Source organism: Prunus mume, linkage group LG2 (assembly GCF_029339155.1).
Source record: "Prunus mume cultivar Tortuosa linkage group LG2, ASM2933915v1, whole genome shotgun sequence".
Lineage (NCBI taxonomy): Eukaryota > Viridiplantae > Streptophyta > Magnoliopsida > Rosales > Rosaceae > Prunus > Prunus mume.
This window is the reverse complement of record NC_142699.1, coordinates 532,665-551,715: the sequence shown is the minus strand read 5'-3', so window position 1 is coordinate 551,715 and position 19,051 is coordinate 532,665. Positions and strand designations below refer to the sequence as shown.

The following is a 19,051-nucleotide window of genomic DNA, read 5'->3' as shown; positions in this document are numbered from 1 at the left end:
TATTCTTATATCTTTAAAATTAAAAATATATAAAATGATATTCTTTAGTTTTGTATTTTGGCCAACTTCTTTAATTTAATACATGTAATTAAGTATTATTCATTAAAAAAACAGTGCGGGGTTTGTTTAGCAAATAAATGGGTTCGACTAATAGTCCCTTCCTTTCATAGGAGGAGAAAGACGCTTACTCACATACACAGAGTACTCTGAGAGAGAGAGCCTCTCCCTCGGTCGCGTAACTGTAATAACAACCCAAAACCCTAAGCTACATCATTGCTTTGCGTCAAATACCCTAACTCCATATCTGAGGATTTTTACAAATTTGATTGATTTGAATTTCTTTTGGTTTTTGTGAAATTTAATTTCTTTTAAAGAAGCGATCGCGAAGAAGATGTCGTGTAGGCAAGTGGTGAAGCGTGCGAGTTACAAGTCTAAAATCAAAGATCCTGGGACTCCCGGCGTTTTAACTATGGTACTCCATTACTGAATTCTTCACTTTTTCTCATCCCTTGTATTGCTTTTTTTTTTCTTTTTCAAAAAATACAAATTTAATTAGTCTTAAGTTTCATCATTGTTTTAAACATTGTATTCTACCACATTCTACCAAATGCTAGTTTGGGTAATTGTTAAAAGTGCACCCTCTCTCATTCTTGGTGATGTATGGAATCATTTTGTTTGTTTAATTTTGTTTTTGAACATACATTGGCCTGTGCAGACAGAGAACAAGTTTGTGTTCAGGCCAAACGACCCCTCGTCTGCTGCGAAGTTCGATGTGGAGTTTAAATACATTACAGGTACTCCTTTTCCTTCCTTCAAAAAAAAAAAAAATCTTACTCATTTTAGCATCCCATCATTCAATTTCCCTACATATCATGCTAGTTATATGAGTTGTAATTTTTTTATATTGCGTTTTCTTTTGAATTTTCAGGTCACAAAAACACTAAGGAGGGAACAGATAAACCACCTTGGCTTAATCTCAGTGACAAGGTTTTCTTCTAGTTGTAACCTATGATATGACCTCCCACTAATTTAGAGCTAGTCTAATGCAGTTCCCTTTTTCTTCATTGACAAAAATTTATTCTGTGATTCCCCAGGATAGATGTTACATTTTTGAGTTTGGAAGTTTTCACGATCTTCATGTATGCCGAGATTTTGTAGGTAACAATCACATCCAGAACATCTAATAGAAGTCTAGATTGATTTTGTCCAAATTCTCAGTTTCACATTTTTCTTTAGCTCTATATTGTCTGCAAATCTACCATTCTGCTGATGTATACTCTGACTTATGCCATTTAGTTGAATTTTGAGAAATTTCCATGCAAATGCTATTTTTAGATGTGCAAGGAATGTTTTAATGCCCTCACCTTTTCTGTTATCCACATGCAATTCATTGCCAATCATTGCTCTTTCCATTTTCACTGATTTCTTTTGAAGCTTATGACACTGCACATATATATATATATATATATATATATATAACATTTGACTGTTCTGTCTTGGTTGCTGTATTGGTTAATTATTTACTCTTAGTTTGTGTTATTTGATGCTTTAAATAGGCAATGCCCTTGCTAAGTCTGGAGAGGCGGCAAAAGCTTCTTCTGCTGCAAAACCTACTTCTGCTGCAAAAACGACTTCTGAGAAATCTGGAGTCACATTGCCTGATGAACAACTCAGTACTGCAGAAATGCAGCTCCGGATGAAGCTATTACAAGAAGACAGGTAACTGTAGTCTCCTGTACCCGCATGATCAGGTTGCAATCATCAGCATTTCCCATTCTGTATTGCTATGGAAAAGCTTTAAGCTATTTTGTTTTGTTTCTTATATAGATATGTTTTATATTATGCAGTTTTACTTTTTTTCAATCCAATATATGATGAGCAGGAAAGAATCAGGATCACACTACCCTTCAACTCATACATGGTTTTGCAAGTTCAAGCCTGTTTTTCTTTCCTATGTACTTTTAAAATACATTTTATATTTTCTATAGGCATATACCATAGAAATACTAAGCATTGATATGGTACAACTAATACCATAGAAATACCAAACCTGGATGGCCATTGGCCTCCACTTTTAAAGTTTTCCTGTCCCTTCTTTTCAAGTTCAGATTGCTGAGTTCAAATACTTGTTTTTTGTCTTTTTTTCCAAACAATTTTGCTCCATGGTGTTTTGCACGATCCGTTTTCTGGTACAAGGAATTTGCAATAATTTCCTGGTACTTATTCAAAGCCAAACTAAATTGCTAGTCCCTATAGGTCTAATTTCCACTACTGGGTAGTTTAAAAGTTAAATTGTACTCCTATGCTTCGGTTGAAGGACGAAAGCTAAACTCCATCTAATTATTTTATGGAGTGCTGATGTGGCAGCAGGTGAAATATGCCTCACGCTTCTTACTTCTTTACCCCCTTTGGTTCTGCGTGGCTGTGTGTGTGTCTGAACATCTGAAGTCGAAAATAGTTTTGCAATCACCTTGCTATTATCATTTCCCTCTTTAATAGTGAAGGTGACTCTTTTTGTCCATCATGTTGCCTTCTATTGTGTGCTTTTTTTTTATTTTTGTTTGCATTTGCTTTCTAGGTGGAAATTTAGACAGTAATTGTCCACCAAAACGCTTCTAATTTGTGTTTTGAGAACTGGTGTAACTTGATAATTCCTGTTACTAGATTGTTTGCTTCTGGGTGTAGCATTTTCAGTGTAGAACTGACATAATCTGTGTTTATACTTCCTGTTTTTGTATCACTAAATTTTATTCTTCTCAGTGAATTGCAGAAACTTCATATGCAATTTGTAATCAGTGGTGTCTTGACAGAATCTGAGTTCTGGGCAACTAGGAAGGTTAGATAGTTTATTGCAGACATCTATGTTTGTACAAGTTCTGTGTTTAATTTTGTATTTTAACTATAAGTGTACACATTGTGTTGGATCTTTCCCCCCCTCTCTGGGGCTATGCTTACAATGGAAACTATTTTTAGCAGAAAGTGTGTAGTGTGATATAGATACATTTCTACTCTTTCAATTTTGCAGAAGTTGCTTGATGGAGATAGCCGTACAAAGTCAAAGCAACGGGTTGGTTTCAGAAGTTCAATGATATTGGACACCAAACCTATGACTGATGGCCGGGTAGAACCTCTCTCTCTCTCTCTCTCTCTCTCTCTCTCTCTCTCTCCTTGATTAATGAGTGCTTTGTTTTCTTCTTGTCAACAATTACTTGTTCCTTATAGAGAGTTGCATCTCCTTGGTGGCTTTTAGTAGAACTATTTTTTGATAAACAAGGATTCCTTTTGTTATGGATAACATTTTCTTCCTCATTTAATTGTGGTTCTGATTTTTTTTTTCTTTTGGCGGAAATATCCAGATGAACAAGGTTACTTTTAATTTGACTCCAGAGATTAAATATCAGGTATGGTTCTTTTATTTTGCACTTCTTTGTTTTCTTTAACATAAAGCTTCCATTTTGACGTTTACAAATACTCTGTATGAGAGCTAGTGATCCATCTTGGGAATACTTTCTTTGGTTCTTATGCTTAATTGTTACATTGCTTTTCAGATTTTTGCCCTGAAACCAGCTGTTCACCAGGCATTTCTTACTCTGGTTCCCAGTAAGGTAGTGAGGATATTGAAACAAAAACTTTACATAATCAGGCAGTTTTCCGTGTCCTTAGTTTTGTTGGAGGCTAGGATAATAATCAGAGAATTGGGTAGTCTGTTATTTGCTCTCTTACATTTCTCAAAGCATGATTCTAGCTTTTTTTCTTTTTTTATTCTTATTTCAGATGACAGAAAAAGACTTCTGGACAAAATATTTCCGAGCGGAATACCTCCACAGTACAAGGAATGCTGTTGCAGCTGCAGCAGAAGCTGCTGAGGATGAGGAACTGGCAATTTTTTTGAAGGAGGATGCTATATTGGCAAGTGAAGCTCGTCGGAAGGTGCTATTTAGAAAATCATTTTCTTCCCCTTCTAAATCTTGATTTACCTGGGATGTTTCTGTTACATTTGTTTTTCTCCTTATCGGCATGTCTTCTTTGCAGATTCGACGGGTTGATCCAACTTTAGATATGGAAGCTGACCAAGGAGATGATTATACCCATCTTCCAGTATGTTGTCTATAAACACTTGAGCCTTTTATTTTAGTAATTTCTAAGTTTTCATGAAGGCAGTCATCTAGTTTGTCTAATATCTGAAAGTTTAAGGTGATTTGGCATTTGGGTCATAATCTTATAAATGGTAAATTGCAGAATATTCCTCATATATTCCTCTATTTTACATTGTCATATTCTAAATGCTCTTTTATGTTTTTGATCCATCACAATTTTTTTTTTGTTATAATACTTAACGTCTCTAGGGATACAGGAAAGCTGCATTCATTTATCGTGTCTTATTCGCAATGTTTTTAAAAATCAGGATCATGGGATATTTCGTGATGGAAGCAAGGACGTCACGGAATTGCAGAATGAGCTATACAGGAGGACTTTATCACAAGACCTTAACCGACAAGGCGCTGTTGTTCTTCAAGGAAGAACAGTTGGTTAGAATCTCTCTTGAACCTATTTCCTTTTCCTTCCATTAATTAATACATGCCATAAGAATAAATTATTTATTTTAATCTGATGTAGATAACAAACCATGAAAGTATGATTCTTAGGTCACTATATTTTCAGTAAATTAGTAGATAACTTTGATTTGTGAACCTGACTGCAGATGTTGATTTAGAAGATCCAAGAACTGTTGCGGAGGCACTTATGCAGTCAAGACGGGGTTAGCATGGTCCTTTGTTTCGCCCTTTGGTTCATCCATTGGGATTTTCCTCCCTTCAATATTTCTGATAGTAGCACAGCATCTTTGCTTATTTTTGCTGTTATTTTTGCAGAGTCTGATGAGAGTGCTGAACAGGATAGACTTGATAGGATTACTCGGATGACGGAGATAGAGGACCTTCAAGAACATCACGATCATCCTGTTGCTCAATTATGTATTAAGGTTAACTTTGACTGTAGGCTAACAGTTTTCATTCAGAAGATCCATACTTTATTTTTTATTTTCTTCTGATACTCTAGATGTTTCATGTGTTTGGAAACAGGATCCTCGAGACTACTTTGACACGCAACAAGTTAATGCACTTAAAACTTTGGATGACTCACGTACTGGAACTGAACAGAAAAAATGCAGCCTGACTACTGAGGAAGCATATGGCTCCTTGAGGGAGGCTATATCTAAAATTAAGAGCATTGGTTTGAAAAATTCCACAGTTGCACCAGAAATTGCTATTACGGTATATATCTTCATTCCAGGTCTTTTTCAATATATGATATGCCAGAAAGCACAAAGACACATCAAGATGTGATATGTATATTTATAAGCGTGTATACTTAACTGGCAAGAAAATTTTACTCCCATTTCTGTGGTATAGGTTCTTAATGGACTGACCCAGAATATTTCAAGTACGAAGTATCAACTTGGGAAGAATCCTCAGGACAGTGTCCTAGACAGTTTGCCAAACAAAACGAAAGAGGAACTTCTGCATGTGAGTGAATAACAACTTGTTTGTTTATTTTTTTAAAGACTACTAGCCGCTTTGTAGATAGCATAGAAAAACTTAATTGTGTTCCCTCTGTTGTCTTAGAGTTGAGGAAGTATGACAAATTTGGCTTTAGATTTTGATTTTATGGATATGTTTCTTATTCCAGCACTGGATGTCCATTCAAGAATTACTGAGGCACTTTTGGTCTTCATATCCAATTACGACAACATATCTATCTACTAAGGTTAGTTTTTATAACTCACAAGATGGGGTTCCTTTATGTGATATGTTGTGAAATGAAATGATTGCTAGAGATTTTTAAGATTTTGACCTTAGGACTTATGAGGAGGATTCTTGTTATGGAAGATCCCGTTTTGAGGGGAGGACAAGCCCGAATCATCTTTTGAATATTTTAATATAATATAATATAGCAGGCTACGATTGAATCAAATTGGCCTGGAACCTATTTACCCAATAGGTTGATGAAGGGTCAAAGGGTGTTTGAGAATTTTGCCGTGTTTGTTCAAATAAGGATAAGAAAATCATAACTCATTAGCATAGCTGTTTGAATTTCTTAAGCATGATTTTTTTAAATTATTATTATTATTATTTTTTGTGGATTCATTAAATTCTCATGCAGGTAGGCAGACTGAAGGATGCCATGTCACAAATTTATCGACAGTTAGAGGTATAATTTGTGCTAGTTTATCTTTATCTAACTGGCTTCCAAGCTTTGTTAACATACTAGTTGAGTCCCCCACATGCATTTTCTAAGAAACACCATATTGTGTTTTATATAAATACTTGACAAAAGCTCAAAACTATGAACTGATTTTGATCTATCTTCCTTGAAAGGGTTATTGTTGATGTTGAGCTAGAACTGCTGAGAACAGCCCACTAGTATTAGGGTTCCTTCATCCCACAAGTAGTTAGTGCTCTTGGGCCTTCTTTAGCGGGTTATCCATATGGACCATTCCTCGTGGCTAATATAGAGTCACCCTGAGTTAAGGTCCAGTTGCCATATACCTTTACGAGAGTTCCTTGGGGCTTTTCTGTGAACAGAACTAAAGATCTTCATTGGGATGTGAGGGATGGAAATGTTTGGAGAGGAGAGAGATGTTTCTTATTGAAGTTGAATCCTCCATTACCGTGATATAGCACTGAGACACAACTGGCTTGGTGTAATGTATATTTATTTATGGTTTTGTCTATTAAGAGAGTCTCAGTTAGTGCTCCAACCTTTGCATTCTAACATCACCTTAATTCTGTTTTAAGGAAAAACAGAAAATGTCATTTTGGTCAAAAACACATTTTCTCTCTCTTTTATACTTTTAATATAGGTAATTCATGTGTTAAATCCCCAATTAAAATCAGTCTTTGATTGTTTTAAAAGAGGATTTTACTTAGTTCATGTATCAAATGAAATTTTCCAGGAGATAAAGCAATCGGACTTCCGGCACCAGGTTTCCCTCCTCGTTCGTCCAATGCATCAGGTCAATATTGTCATTGATTTTCAGTTTAATTGCAAGGATTAATGTATTTGAATAAGAATGTCAAATGGTACTAAGACCATTTTAGTGCAGGCTCTTGATGCGGCTTTTCAACATTTTGATGCGGACTTACAGAAAAGAGCAGCAAGGAGTGGAGGAGAGACACCAAATGGAAACTCGTAGGAGAAGTTTGCCCACAACCCGTGTATCTGTGACTGTGTGCTGCCTTTATCTTGTAGCCATCTCATATAAAACTGTACATCCAATGAATTTTGCTATGAGCTTGTGCTAGATTGACAAGGTTTTTGATTTGATGTTGTAAAAAATAAATTGATGTTGGACTATTTAACCAATTGTGCATAGAAGAAGAGTCGACAATTGGGTACAAGTAGAAGTATTTTTGTTTGTACTGCTGGCTTCTGCACACCATTATTTCATTTCATTTCATTTTAGCCTCATTTAAAAGGTTTGCTTTATTATTTCATTTCATTTAGCTCACAAAAGAAAAGATTATAACTTTTTAAGTGTATCCTCATTGATTGTTCTTTTGGTTTCCTTAAAACTTAAATAAACAAAACAAAAAAAGAACATAAATAGGGTGTAAAACCAAATGGTATGATTATATATACTCTGTATATCAAGGAAGCTATAATTTGGAAAGAGTAAGTTTATTTCTGGAAGCATGAGATGGGATGAGAGATGATAGTTTAGACATGACCTTCCCTTGTATATATTTAGGTCGCCAACTCCAAGCATGCATATCTATCTAGTAACCATTCCATTGATCCGCAAAGCTTTTGATCATGTGCTCCTTTTATTTTAGCTGCTAAATCCATCCATCGCACGAAAAATTGATATAAAATTTTAATAAAAATTGATAGACTTAACAGAGTTAACATTCTGTTAGTTAAGAGGACACATGTCAGAAGAATAAGGGGGAAACATGATTGGCACAAGGAAAAGGAAAACATGAAAATTGGACTCTTTATAGTTCGGATAATTATATTGTAAATTTGGTTACCAATAAACAGCAGTCATAGACGATGCTACGAATCTCGTCTTTCCATATAATTATGAGACACAAGAACAAATAATTATAAAGTTATTTGTCTCTGTTTAGTTGGAGAACGTCTTATGGATGAGTACGATACCTATTAAAAAAATTCTATAAGGTTATAATTTAAAGTCTTATAGAGAACGTCTTATGGATGAGTTCTAATTTTATAAAATTTTATTTTAATTAGATAAATTAGGGTTTAGCAAAATAAAAAATTTTGATAAATTAGGGGCAAGTTTTTAACCCAACCCAACATGTCTAGGTTCCATTTTCCTTCAGTTTGGTTTGGCCCAAACATAAATAAACTTACACACAACCTTCTCTCAAGCAGCAAAGCAGAAGAGAAAACCACCTAAACCCCTCTGCCTTCCTTCCCTTCACTTCACCTTCATTTCCAATTCGCTAGGGTTTAAGCATTTCCCACCACTCTCTCACTGTCTCACAGCCATGTCACTCTATCGCCTCCTCCTCCGCTCTCTCCGCCGCCCCTCCACCCCTCCTTCCCTAACCCTAACCCAATCCCTCGCCTCCCTCTCCCTCCAGAACCCTAACCCTAGCATTCCTCTCCATCATACCACCTCCGCCACGCGCACCTTTGCCTTCTCCTCCGCCGAAGAAGCCGCCGCTGAGCGCCGACGCCGCAAGCGCCGCCTCCGTATCGAGCCCCCGATCAACGCCCTCAGGCGCGACTCACACCCTCCTCCCCCACGCGACCCCAACGCGCCTCGACTCCCCGACACCACCTCGGCCCTTGTGGGCCACCGCCTCAACCTACACAATCGCGTCCAGTCGCTCATACGCGCCGGTGACCTCGACGCCGCCTCCGCCGTTGCACGCCACTCGGTCTTCTCCAATACGCGCCCCACCGTCTTCACCTGCAACGCCATCGTCGCTGCCATGTACCGTGCCAAGAGGTACAATGACGCTGTTGCCCTCTTCCACTTCTTCTACAACCAATCGAACATTGTTCCAAATGTTGTATCTTATAATATTTTGATTAATGCTCACTGCGATGATGGCCGGGTTGATGTGGGCCTCGAGGTTTATCGGCATATACTTGCAAATGCCCCCTTTAGTCCCTCGCAGGTGACATACCGGCATTTGACTAAAGGATTGGTCGATGCCGGTAGGATAGGTGAGGCTGTGGATTTGTTGAGAGAGATGTTGAATAAGAACCTCGGCGCTGATTCTGGTGTGTATAATAATTTGATTAATGGATTCTTGCATTTGGAGAATTTTGACAAGGCTGTTGAGCTTTTTGATGAGCTTAAAGATAGGTGTTTGGCGTACGATGGGGTTGTGAATGCGACATTTATGGATTGGTTTTTCAATAAGGGGAAAGAGAAGGAAGCAATGGAGTCATACAAGTCCGAGCTAGATAGGCAGTTTAGGATGACCACGGCAACTGGTAATGTTCTTTTGGAGGTGTTGCTTAAGCATGGGAAGAAGAAGGAGGCCTGGGCTTTGTTCGATCAGATGTTGGATAATCACACCCCGCCAACTATCCAGGCTGTGAATTCGGAAACATTTAACATAATGGTTAATGAGTGTTTTGGGCTTGGAAAGTTTGATGAGGCGCTTGCCACCTTTAAGAAGGTGGGTACAAAGGTGAATTCGAGACCTTTTTCTATGGATGTTGCAGGGTATAATAATATCATTGCCAGGTACTGTGAGAATGGGATGTTATCGGAGGCTGAGACACTGTTTGCAGAATTATCCTCAAAGGCGTTGACCCCGGATGTCACTACTCATAGGACTCTGATTGATGCATATTTGAAAGTAGAGAGGATAGATGATGCTCTTAAGATATTTAGAAGAATGGCGGAGGTTGGTTTGCGAGTGGTTGCTAGTCTTGGTAACAGGGTGTTTGATGAATTGATTAAGAACGGGAAGGCAATGGACTGTGCACAGATTTTGAAGAAACTGGGAGAAAAAGATCCTAAACCAGATGCCAGTTTCTATGATGTTGTGATTAGGGGGCTCTGCAATGAAGATGCATTTGACCCAAGCCGTGATTTACTGGAAGAAATGGTGAGGTATGGCATTGGTGTTCCTCCAGCATTGCAGCAATTTGTAAATGAGGTTTTTGGAAAAGCTGGGCGTGGTGAGGAGATTCAGAGAGTATTAAATATGAGTAAGTGGGGATACACACCAGCACAGGCACGACCTCGGCAATTCCAGCCAATGAGGTCGCCTCAAATGGCAGGACAACAGGAGCCTCCATCAGGACCCTCTCAAATGGCAGGACAACATCACCCATCGTCAGCACCCCCTCAAATGGCTGGACCATATCAGCCCTCATCTGGACCTTATCAAATGGCAGGACAACATCACCCATCGTCAGCACCCCGTCAAATGGTTGGACCGTATCAGCCACCATCTGGACCTTATCAAATGGCAGGAACTTACCAAACATCAACAGGTTCTCCACAGATGGCAGCAAGCCAGCACCATCCGGCTCAACCCCCTCAAATGGCAGGGCAATATTACCCCCCATCAGGGGCTCCCCATGTAGCAGTACCACACCATCCGCCGTCCGGAGTCCCTCACGTGACGGCTTCATACCCACCATCTGAAGCTTCTCAGACCCTAGGACCACAGCACCCTCTGTCAGGATCTGCTCAAGGGATAGAATCACAACAATCACCATCAGAAGCCCCTCAGATGACACAACAGGTAGCAGCTGCTTGATTCTTAGATATTAAGTCATTGATTGAGATGCCAGTACTTTTCTGTCCTGATTTTCAGTTGGCCAATGCTACATCATGGTTATGCTAAGTGTCTCTCCATGCTACAAGCTTGTGGTGTTTTCACTTGAGTAAGAGTGGGGGCTTCAATTGGGTGTATAAGGGGCTTCAATTGCGTCTTCACTGTTAATTCTCTTTTATATGTTCTATAGAAATTAACAGGATAATTTATTTGTTCCACATAGTTATTGAAGATACTTTGACTTATAATAAAGTTAAATTTCAATGGTCAAGTATTGTGCATGTTAAATATATGAGATGACCTTGTAGGCCAATGATGACTGACTTTGAGTACGTTGTACTATGAACTTGGTAATCTATGTTTCAGGAAAATGTTTCTTCCTAAATCTGGCTTCATGAATCACAGCATTAGTATTGAGATTCACAGCCTAAAGATGAACGGTAGGTGATCACATCCTGGTGACTGGTGTTCAGTTTTGTAGTTTGAATGTTTTTCTTGAAACTGGTTCTTCGTGGTGACTTGCATTTTTGCACAATTTGCGCTGTGCCTCTGTAGCATCCCTTTGCATTACTTGTTCAAGTGACCACGGATTCATTGTGATGGTACAAGAAGTAAAACGCATTTTGGGTCGATTCAGTAGATGGTGCTTTGCTACTGCATATGCACTCAACTGCTAATATATTTATATTATTGTCTATCCAATATCTTAAATTGTTTTGTTACCGTCATTTTGATTAGTCGAAATTTATGTGACTCTATCTACCCTTTTCAAACTTTATGGCTCATCCATTTTATGTCATTTTCAGTATTTTTTTTGTTTACTTTTAGTTTGTAGTTTGTAGTTTGTGTATATTTCATTTTCGCCCCATTGACTCAGCTCCTTTAAGCCGAATATATATTTTGTATTAGGCCTTGCTCTTGCTCTTGCTTTTGCAGATTTAATGATACTGCATCATAAAAGACCTCCCTCCCTCCTACTTTTCCAACAGGATTTGTTATTGCCCACTTCTGTGAATCTAAGATGTATTATTGCCTTGCGTCAGACTAATATTTTGCTTCTCATTGTAGAATTGTCGGGTTTGCTTGTACAAAACTGAAACATGGCCTTGTTATTGCAGATTTATTAATGTTACGTTGATATTTTCTCTTGCTATTGCAGATTGATTGAATCGATTGAATCTGCTAGTCTAAACATGATCAAACTATATGATATGAAATTTGAGAAAGATCATGGTGCAAATATGAATAAACTTAATGCAGAAACATGTTTTCTTTCTTTCTTAAAAACAGATTTGGATGTGCAAAGATCAATTTAATCAAGCCCACATGGACAGCTTGATTGAAATTTGAATTGAGTAGACCCATTAGCCTCATCAAGATCTAACCAAAATATGGGAAATGAAATCTAGATAAAAATGCAAGATAAAGTCGTTTTCTCCCTTCAAGAGGTCATGAAGAAGCTCAGCTGCTATTTCTCACTCTAAAACTAGGAAGCCCTTAAATCCCAATTGGAAACAGGTTGTTTATTATCAGAGTTTAAGACAAAGCTTTTGTGTCATAATCCCTTTCTCTTGTCTCAAAATACATTTGAGGTAGCAAACGTGGATTAGTCCAGTTGGTTAGGTCAGTGAACTTGTTCTATTTCATGCAAGTTCGAATCACAGTGGATGTAGCTCAATTTCATGGGTGTCTATCTCTTATTGTTATGTGTGTCATTGTGTCGATTCAGTTTCATGCTTTAACAATCAGTATGAAAACATGGATCACACTTTGGTAAACAAGACAATCAAATCACTTGGAATCTGATTTGTCCTCAATCCATTAAAAGATTTTATAATGTTCTCTTGTCGTGCGCATACACAAAGCAACCCACCAACACAAAACAAACCAGATAGTTCACCAAAAAGATTTCAGTACCATTAATAAATTTGATCTTCTATATTGATGCTTTCCTTCTTCGAAGGAGTTCGCGGATTCCAAAATTTATTGAAGAACCAACATATTCTCTCAATGATAAAGAACCCAAACTCTCTATCCAAAACTACCTGTACATTTTTGTATAGAGGCAAAACTGATTGGCCAAAACCCCTACGGTTGGACAAGAATAAAAGTCCTACAAAAAATTCTCTGCTCAAAGAATCAAAATTCCATCACTGATGAGGCCAGCTCCAGCAATGGCTCCAATGCACTTGGTGCAAACTTCCTAGCAAATAGGTAACAAATAGATGTCATCTCTGAATTGTACTGACATAGTGCTCCATTGTTTCGTATCGACCGTACAAAATCTTCTGTAATGTTATCTCCCCCGTATGTTGCAGGGTGCGGACCTCCCAGCGACCAGTCAACCCAAGTCACAGTCCGATTTGAGTTTAGCGATCCATGGAACATGTTGAAGTAAGTTGGCATGTAATGCTCATCCGGGTAGCAAGCAGGCATGCAATACCTGCTGAAGAGGGTGTAGTACTTTGTTTCTGAGACTATGTAAATTGCTAACGTACGGCTAAGTTCAAACCACTGAGACCCTTTCCTCCATTGATAGAGTTCAATCTCAGGAAGCATTTTTCGGCTGTAACGACCACGTCCATAACGGCCAGGATCGTCATACGACTCAACAAAGCTATGGTTAGAGCCAATGAGATACTTGTAGACAGTAGGGAAATTATAGACTGGGATGCAGCTCTCGGAGAGAAGAACAAAGCGCTGATTTGAGAAGTCAAGCAAGGCATTGGATAGAAGGCGCCTCTCTGCATCAACTAGTGTTACTGTTCCCCATGAAACAAGCTGAATAGAATAAATGTTTAAGGTTAGGGAGCATATAATTCATCGAGAATGCATAGAACACTATCTCCAGGAATGGTAGATTATACGTAAGACTCACAGAATCACAGTAAACATCACATGGGGAAATATGAAATGAGTAGTTAATTACCAAAATCTATTAATCAAAGAAAAAGATAACCTTTAAAAACGTGCCAGGAAGGGCACAATTTAGTAAAAACAATGACAACAGATACGAAAACAAACACAAATGTAAGCACCTGTGAACCATTCATGAAATGCGTGGATTAAACTGTTGGCAATTGTATCTTAGGTGATACTTAGTTCTGCATAAGTACCTTCAAGAAAGAATAACCAATCTTACTAAGAATTAGCATCTACTATGTCCGCACAACCTTCATAGATTAAAGGATGGCTGCAGAACAATTAAGGGTTCTCTGTTTGCAGCCATGCACCACTGTCTAAGATCAATTAAGAACATTCCTGAAAGGTAGATATATCTCATGCTGTACAAGTTTAAACAAAAATCTAAATCTAACCATCTACTTGATACACAAACATCTGGTATCCAGTTGAAACTCCCCATTGCAACTCTATTATGCTGAGAAGGCAGCGTTACAACACCATGGGAAACAAAAAATACCTAATAAGTATCCAAAATTGGGTCCATGCTAAAACTTATTGACATGATGACAACTAAATCTAAGGATCATGATGAGGAAAATAGCAAGACATGGATAATATACATAGTTCTGAAACAAGTTACACCAGAGGAATGATGAATTCGTTTCACTCCAAGTGAGGCTACTGTGTCACTTCCAAATTAATTAGCACTTAGCTACTGCTATCACTTAACTAAAAAGCATATCAGTGAAATTTCAAGTAAAAGAGTCTACAATCCATGAACAAAAACATAAATGAACTCAAATTTATACCAAATCAAATTTCCGTAGCTAAGAAATTCAGTTCACTCCCTCCACCCCAAACTCAGGCAATTATTTTCATGTCAACCTCACAACATTGATATGAAACTACAACAATACAGTGATAACATAAGTATATAAATCAAGAGAAACAATGAGAAGTATTAAAACAGCAGAGTATCAGTAACAAAAAAGTACATGATTTAGCATGCCTTGTACCTGACTGGGAATTTGGCGTCCATAAAAGGGAGAGGTGCTAGATACATTGAGCTTATACCCTGGAAGCACGTGCACGTAAATCGAGAAAAACTTGTCATGGCCTTGAAAAAACCTCTCCCACAATGGCATCAGGGGCAAAGGTCCTCTACTCAAAAACATGAAAGCCACTTTAGGCACTCTCTCGAATGGAAAGTCTTCCTTCCCGGGCACCATTGAAGCTCTCCAAAAGAGCTCATCATCAGACATATCGTGTGTCAAATTCTTCGGTTGAAGAAACGTCTCCATGCTCAAACAATCAACCTTCTCGCAACCTTGCACAATGGTACAATTTTCCTCCTCATTTGGCTTATTGGAGGAGAAGTGATTAATGAAGGAGTAAATCTCAGTTTGTGAACCAAAATGCCGATTAATATGCGCGCTTGTTGCTAATCCTATAACGACCCCGGCAACAAAAACAACCAAGAATGAGAGAACTTGCAAGAGTGAGAGCAAACCCGGGTTCTTCTCATAGTCTTCTCTCTCTCCCCTACCTCTTGCCATGGCTTTCCAGTAAACAAATTCAAATTCCAAGTCTAGATTCGCACCAAATCTTGCTCAGCTCACTCCATCAAGTCTTAATCTCTGTCCTTAATCATATAAATTGAATCAAGACAAATCTACGAAAACCCAGTACTTAAAATCCTTGAGATACAGGCATCATCAACTACTACTGAGTTTTTGTAACCAGGACCCACATAATAATTATTACCAAAAAAGAAAAAAAAAGAAAAAAAAAGAAAAAGGAATATAACATAAAAGAAGAGTAATAAATAATAGAACCTGGAGGCACCTTAAACTCAAAACTCAGTTGATGAATGATGGATGGTGAAGATACCATCCACAAATTAAAAAGGGTTGAAGCAGGTCGAATATGAAAGGCTTTTTTCCTTCTCTGGGAAATAACAACTTGGGCTGGAAAATTCTGGGGAGGAAGAAAAGCAGAGAGATTTGGACCAAACAATTTAGTCTTATATGTATATGATATGGAAAGGGACAAGCATTGTGAATAAAGTCGGTGTGGTTCACCAGGAAGCCTTACGCATCCAAGCATATACAAAGTGGGGTTGGTGATGATTTTGATTGGCAGCCAAGTGTGTGTGAGAGAGAGAGAGAGAGAGAATGTTGCGTTGCGTTGTGTTGTGTTGTGTGCGCGTGTTAGAGTGAGAGAGAGAATCTGAGATATTGTTCTTTTTATGGGAAGGCTGACTGAATCCGAGTGGGAGTGATTGTTGTTGTTTGTTTGCTTGTAAAGTGGAAAGTGGTGGTTACAGTTTGGAAACACCAGCAAAAGTAGAAAGTTGGACACGGTCTTTCTTTTTATACATTAAATTGGATTTTCCCACAGCTTTGATGTCGTCGATTCCCTACGCACGTTAAGCCTAATCTTTCCCAATTCCAATTCGCTGCAACTTTCGGTGCTATCATGCGCCTGCTAAACCAACCATGATCTCTTACCACCACACCACTAGCGAATAAACGTTGGCGGTTTTTCTCCGGTTTGGTTCCATTTTTTTAAAAAAAAATTCGGTAAGAAGGGCATGCTTACTTACTTACCCTCAATCGGTAGGAAAATAAAGGGAATAATTACAATTCTTGACTTCTTCATATTTATAATTGGGTCCCATTTTAAATTCCGTAATTATATACTCTCAAAATTATGAATTTGATCAATTAGTGAGGGGTAGTTGATCCGATTCCTATTTAAGTTATCCCTTACTGTCTTTCAAAAATAACCTTACAACTTTACAATTCCTATTCTTGTACAAATTCTGTATAGTTAGTAAAAAGAATAAGGCTAGGAATGTATATAATTCATGTACTAATTCCAATCTCATAAAACAAATAACAAACTCAAATATTATAAAACATCGCATGATAAAACAAGTAACACTGACAAATTCTGGTATTATTGGTAGATAGTTTTAAAAGGGAATCTAAAAAGAATAAAGAAATCAATACTTAGCCAAACTATTCTGGATTGAAATGGGAAGTCAATTCTTTGGGCACAATATAACCCGTAACCAATTTTTATGTGCTGTGTCGTATATTTTATATGAGTTCGAAACTTTCCTCATATCATATTCCCCTCTGCAGCGGCATCCCCAAACCCTAGATTCCCTTGTGCCTCAATTTAGCATTTCAATAGGAAAGGCCCTAACAATTATTTGGTATCATGGGGGATCGGAAAATATCTCAACCTTCCATTGCTGCTGTGCTCACCTCGGGTCAAGATGTTCAGGACCATGACTTGACGATGGCTTCCCTTGAAGATGAGCTACTACGCGCCAGTAGGGCTCGAGCTCACAAACATGGGGCCGTTCATCCTTACCAAAGGTCAGTACACAGCTTAATTGTTGTTTTTCCTGATTCGCCGTTGCTTTTTATTTTATAAACTTTTTCGACTTGTCTGAAAAGATTAGCTTGACTTATTCTATATATCTCTGTTCTCTGTCCAGTTTGCCCATGGAGGAGCATGCATCAATGACAGTAAATTGGGGGCACATAGATCTGTGTTTTTAGTGATGACGTACAATACGGAAAGCACAGGAGCCTTGTATGAAGTTAAATTCAAATACGGGGGAGAAGTTGATGATATGGGCGGAGGAGCAGCACTTGAACCTCTAGTCAAGTTCAGTCGTTTTAATACCGCTGCAAGGATTTTCAACCGCTCCCAACTATATGTATTTACAAAGGATGGTTGCGATAAACTTTGCCTTAGGTCATTTGATACAAAAAGTAAGACATTATTAGATCCCTCCATAACTACTACCTTAGAGTTTAAGCCGAGTGGAACAGTTGTGTCCGCTTATGACAGACTTTATTTTCTTGAAGATGCATCGCGCTTTGTAACAGATCCTTTTCCATCTTTTGCGAAATACAATCCCAATAAGAAAAATTGGCAGCAAATGCCAGAGTTTCCATGACGTTATCCTTTTAGGTGGGTAACTGGATATGCTGTTTGTTATGGCATTATTTTGTAGGCACTGTTTGACGGACGCCAAAGCTCCGATGTCGTTGCTTTTCACCCGGGTAAAGAGAATTGGAATAAAGTGGAAGTTGACACTCATGATTATACTTCTTTCCGAGGGAGAGCCGTAGTTGTAGGCGAGACTATCTACACCATGAATCTATTTGATGTGGATGTTCCTCGTGTATCTAATAAATATGCCTAATTTTTATAGGATTAAAACCATTTTTTATCACATCCCACATTTTGGCTCTATCATAGTGCCAAGAGATGGAATATATTCTAAGCAAAGTTGGTTTAATAATCATCATAGTGGTTTCGTAATCATTTAGTCTTGTGTAAATTGTAATAATTTATATACGAACCTCAGGGACAAATTTGTGATATAAAGTCTACAATTAATAACTATTTGATCTTATATTTCTTTTCAACATGTCAAATAACTTTTAATATCTTAGAGTATCTACAACCATGCTCTCTATTTTTTAGTTAAAATTTAGCCAAAAACACACAAAAGCCAGTTTAGGAGCTCTCTATAAATTTTCAACTTCAATCATACTCTCTAGTCTCTCTAGTTTAGGGAGTCATAAATGCTATTTTTTTTAAATTCAACAAAAGTGGTCCATCTCTATAAGAAAAATAATATTTAAAAAAAAGGAAATATTAATTAAAGGTTTAAAATATTCATTAAATAAGGCATCATTAAATTATAGGGAGCCACTGGGAGTCCATTCTCCTCATATTTAGGAGCTCCTAGAGGTCTCCCTATTTTAGGAGCTAAATAGGGAACATGGTTGGAGGTGGGTTTTCTCACTTCGGGCATGTTTACGTATCAATAATGGAGAAAGTAAGGAATCAGAGAATTTAGGAATCGGGGAACTACTGAATCGGTATGGGAAGAATCATTCCCATTAAGTTGTTTACGAAACATATGGAATTAGCAAAGGAATGAGATTGATTCCCATTTTTATTGTTTACTAATTGAGTAATGCTACATTTACCACATTTATATCCCACATTTTCATACCACCTTATATGGCAGATGAAGTGGACAATCACATTAATTAAAAAGTGTCAATAAATCATAAAAGATAAGAACACTTTAAATTAATTTTAATTGATATGTTGTCCACCTCATTTGCCACATAAGGTGGTATGAGAATGTGATATACAAATGTGGTAAGAGTAGCATTATTCTTACTAATTTGCATGAATCAGAATCCAAATTAATTTTACTAAAATGTCTTGCACATTTTCACCACAGCACATATATAATTCTCAAATTGACTAACGAGACCAAACTAATCCTGCAGCAAACCAGTAAGGCGGTGTAAACATGAGGAATC

General features: G+C 37.8%; 3 protein-coding genes across 10 annotated transcripts; 2 read left to right on the top strand and 1 right to left on the bottom strand.

Moving 5' to 3' along the window:
- The first annotated feature begins 104 nt into the window (after window positions 1-104).
- LOC103318967 (general transcription and DNA repair factor IIH subunit TFB1-3-like) lies at window positions 105-7,477 on the top strand. 6 transcript variants are annotated; one of them, XR_016124165.1, is made up of 21 exons: window positions 105-241; window positions 375-472; window positions 716-794; window positions 929-987; window positions 1,095-1,158; window positions 1,557-1,719; window positions 2,761-2,836; window positions 3,026-3,121; window positions 3,357-3,401; window positions 3,549-3,605; window positions 3,775-3,930; window positions 4,033-4,098; window positions 4,406-4,529; window positions 4,703-4,759; window positions 4,872-4,981; window positions 5,082-5,273; window positions 5,412-5,525; window positions 5,689-5,766; window positions 6,167-6,210; window positions 6,956-7,015; window positions 7,106-7,477. XR_016124165.1 is itself a non-coding variant. In XM_089046033.1 (21 exons), the coding sequence occupies exons 2-21, from the start codon at window positions 392-394 to the stop codon at window positions 7,193-7,195; spliced, it is 1,815 nt and encodes a 604-aa protein (XP_088902159.1). In that variant the 5' UTR covers window positions 105-241; window positions 375-391; the 3' UTR covers window positions 7,196-7,477. The 6 variants fall into 6 exon arrangements, 5 of the variants coding, with proteins under 5 accessions (XP_088902159.1, XP_088902156.1, XP_008218664.2 ...); XM_089046033.1 differs by having other exon boundaries at window positions 6,163-6,210; XM_089046030.1 differs by having other exon boundaries at window positions 6,163-6,210; window positions 7,101-7,477.
- An 874-nt stretch (window positions 7,478-8,351) lies between these two features.
- Window positions 8,352-12,469, top strand: GRP23 (glutamine-rich protein 23). Of its 2 annotated transcripts, XR_016124164.1 has the most exons (3): window positions 8,352-10,745; window positions 11,145-11,218; window positions 12,069-12,469. XR_016124164.1 is itself a non-coding variant. In XM_008220441.3 (2 exons), the coding sequence occupies exons 1-2, from the start codon at window positions 8,517-8,519 to the stop codon at window positions 11,160-11,162; spliced, it is 2,247 nt and encodes a 748-aa protein (XP_008218663.1). In that variant the 5' UTR covers window positions 8,352-8,516; the 3' UTR covers window positions 11,163-11,931. The 2 variants fall into 2 exon arrangements, 1 of the variants encoding a protein (XP_008218663.1); XM_008220441.3 differs by lacking the exon at window positions 12,069-12,469 and having other exon boundaries at window positions 11,145-11,931.
- A 204-nt stretch (window positions 12,470-12,673) lies between these two features.
- On the bottom strand, window positions 12,674-15,904 carry LOC103318965 (Core-2/I-branching beta-1,6-N-acetylglucosaminyltransferase family protein). Of its 2 annotated transcripts, none has more exons than XM_008220439.3 (3): window positions 15,528-15,904; window positions 14,699-15,324; window positions 12,674-13,559 (listed from the first exon to the last, which is right to left on the bottom strand). In XM_008220439.3, the coding sequence occupies exons 2-3, from the start codon at window positions 15,236-15,238 to the stop codon at window positions 12,918-12,920; spliced, it is 1,182 nt and encodes a 393-aa protein (XP_008218661.1). In that variant the 5' UTR covers window positions 15,239-15,324; window positions 15,528-15,904; the 3' UTR covers window positions 12,674-12,917. The 2 variants fall into 2 exon arrangements, with proteins under 2 accessions (XP_008218661.1, XP_008218662.1); XM_008220440.3 differs by having other exon boundaries at window positions 14,699-15,319.
- Between the last annotated feature and the right edge of the window lie 3,147 nt (window positions 15,905-19,051).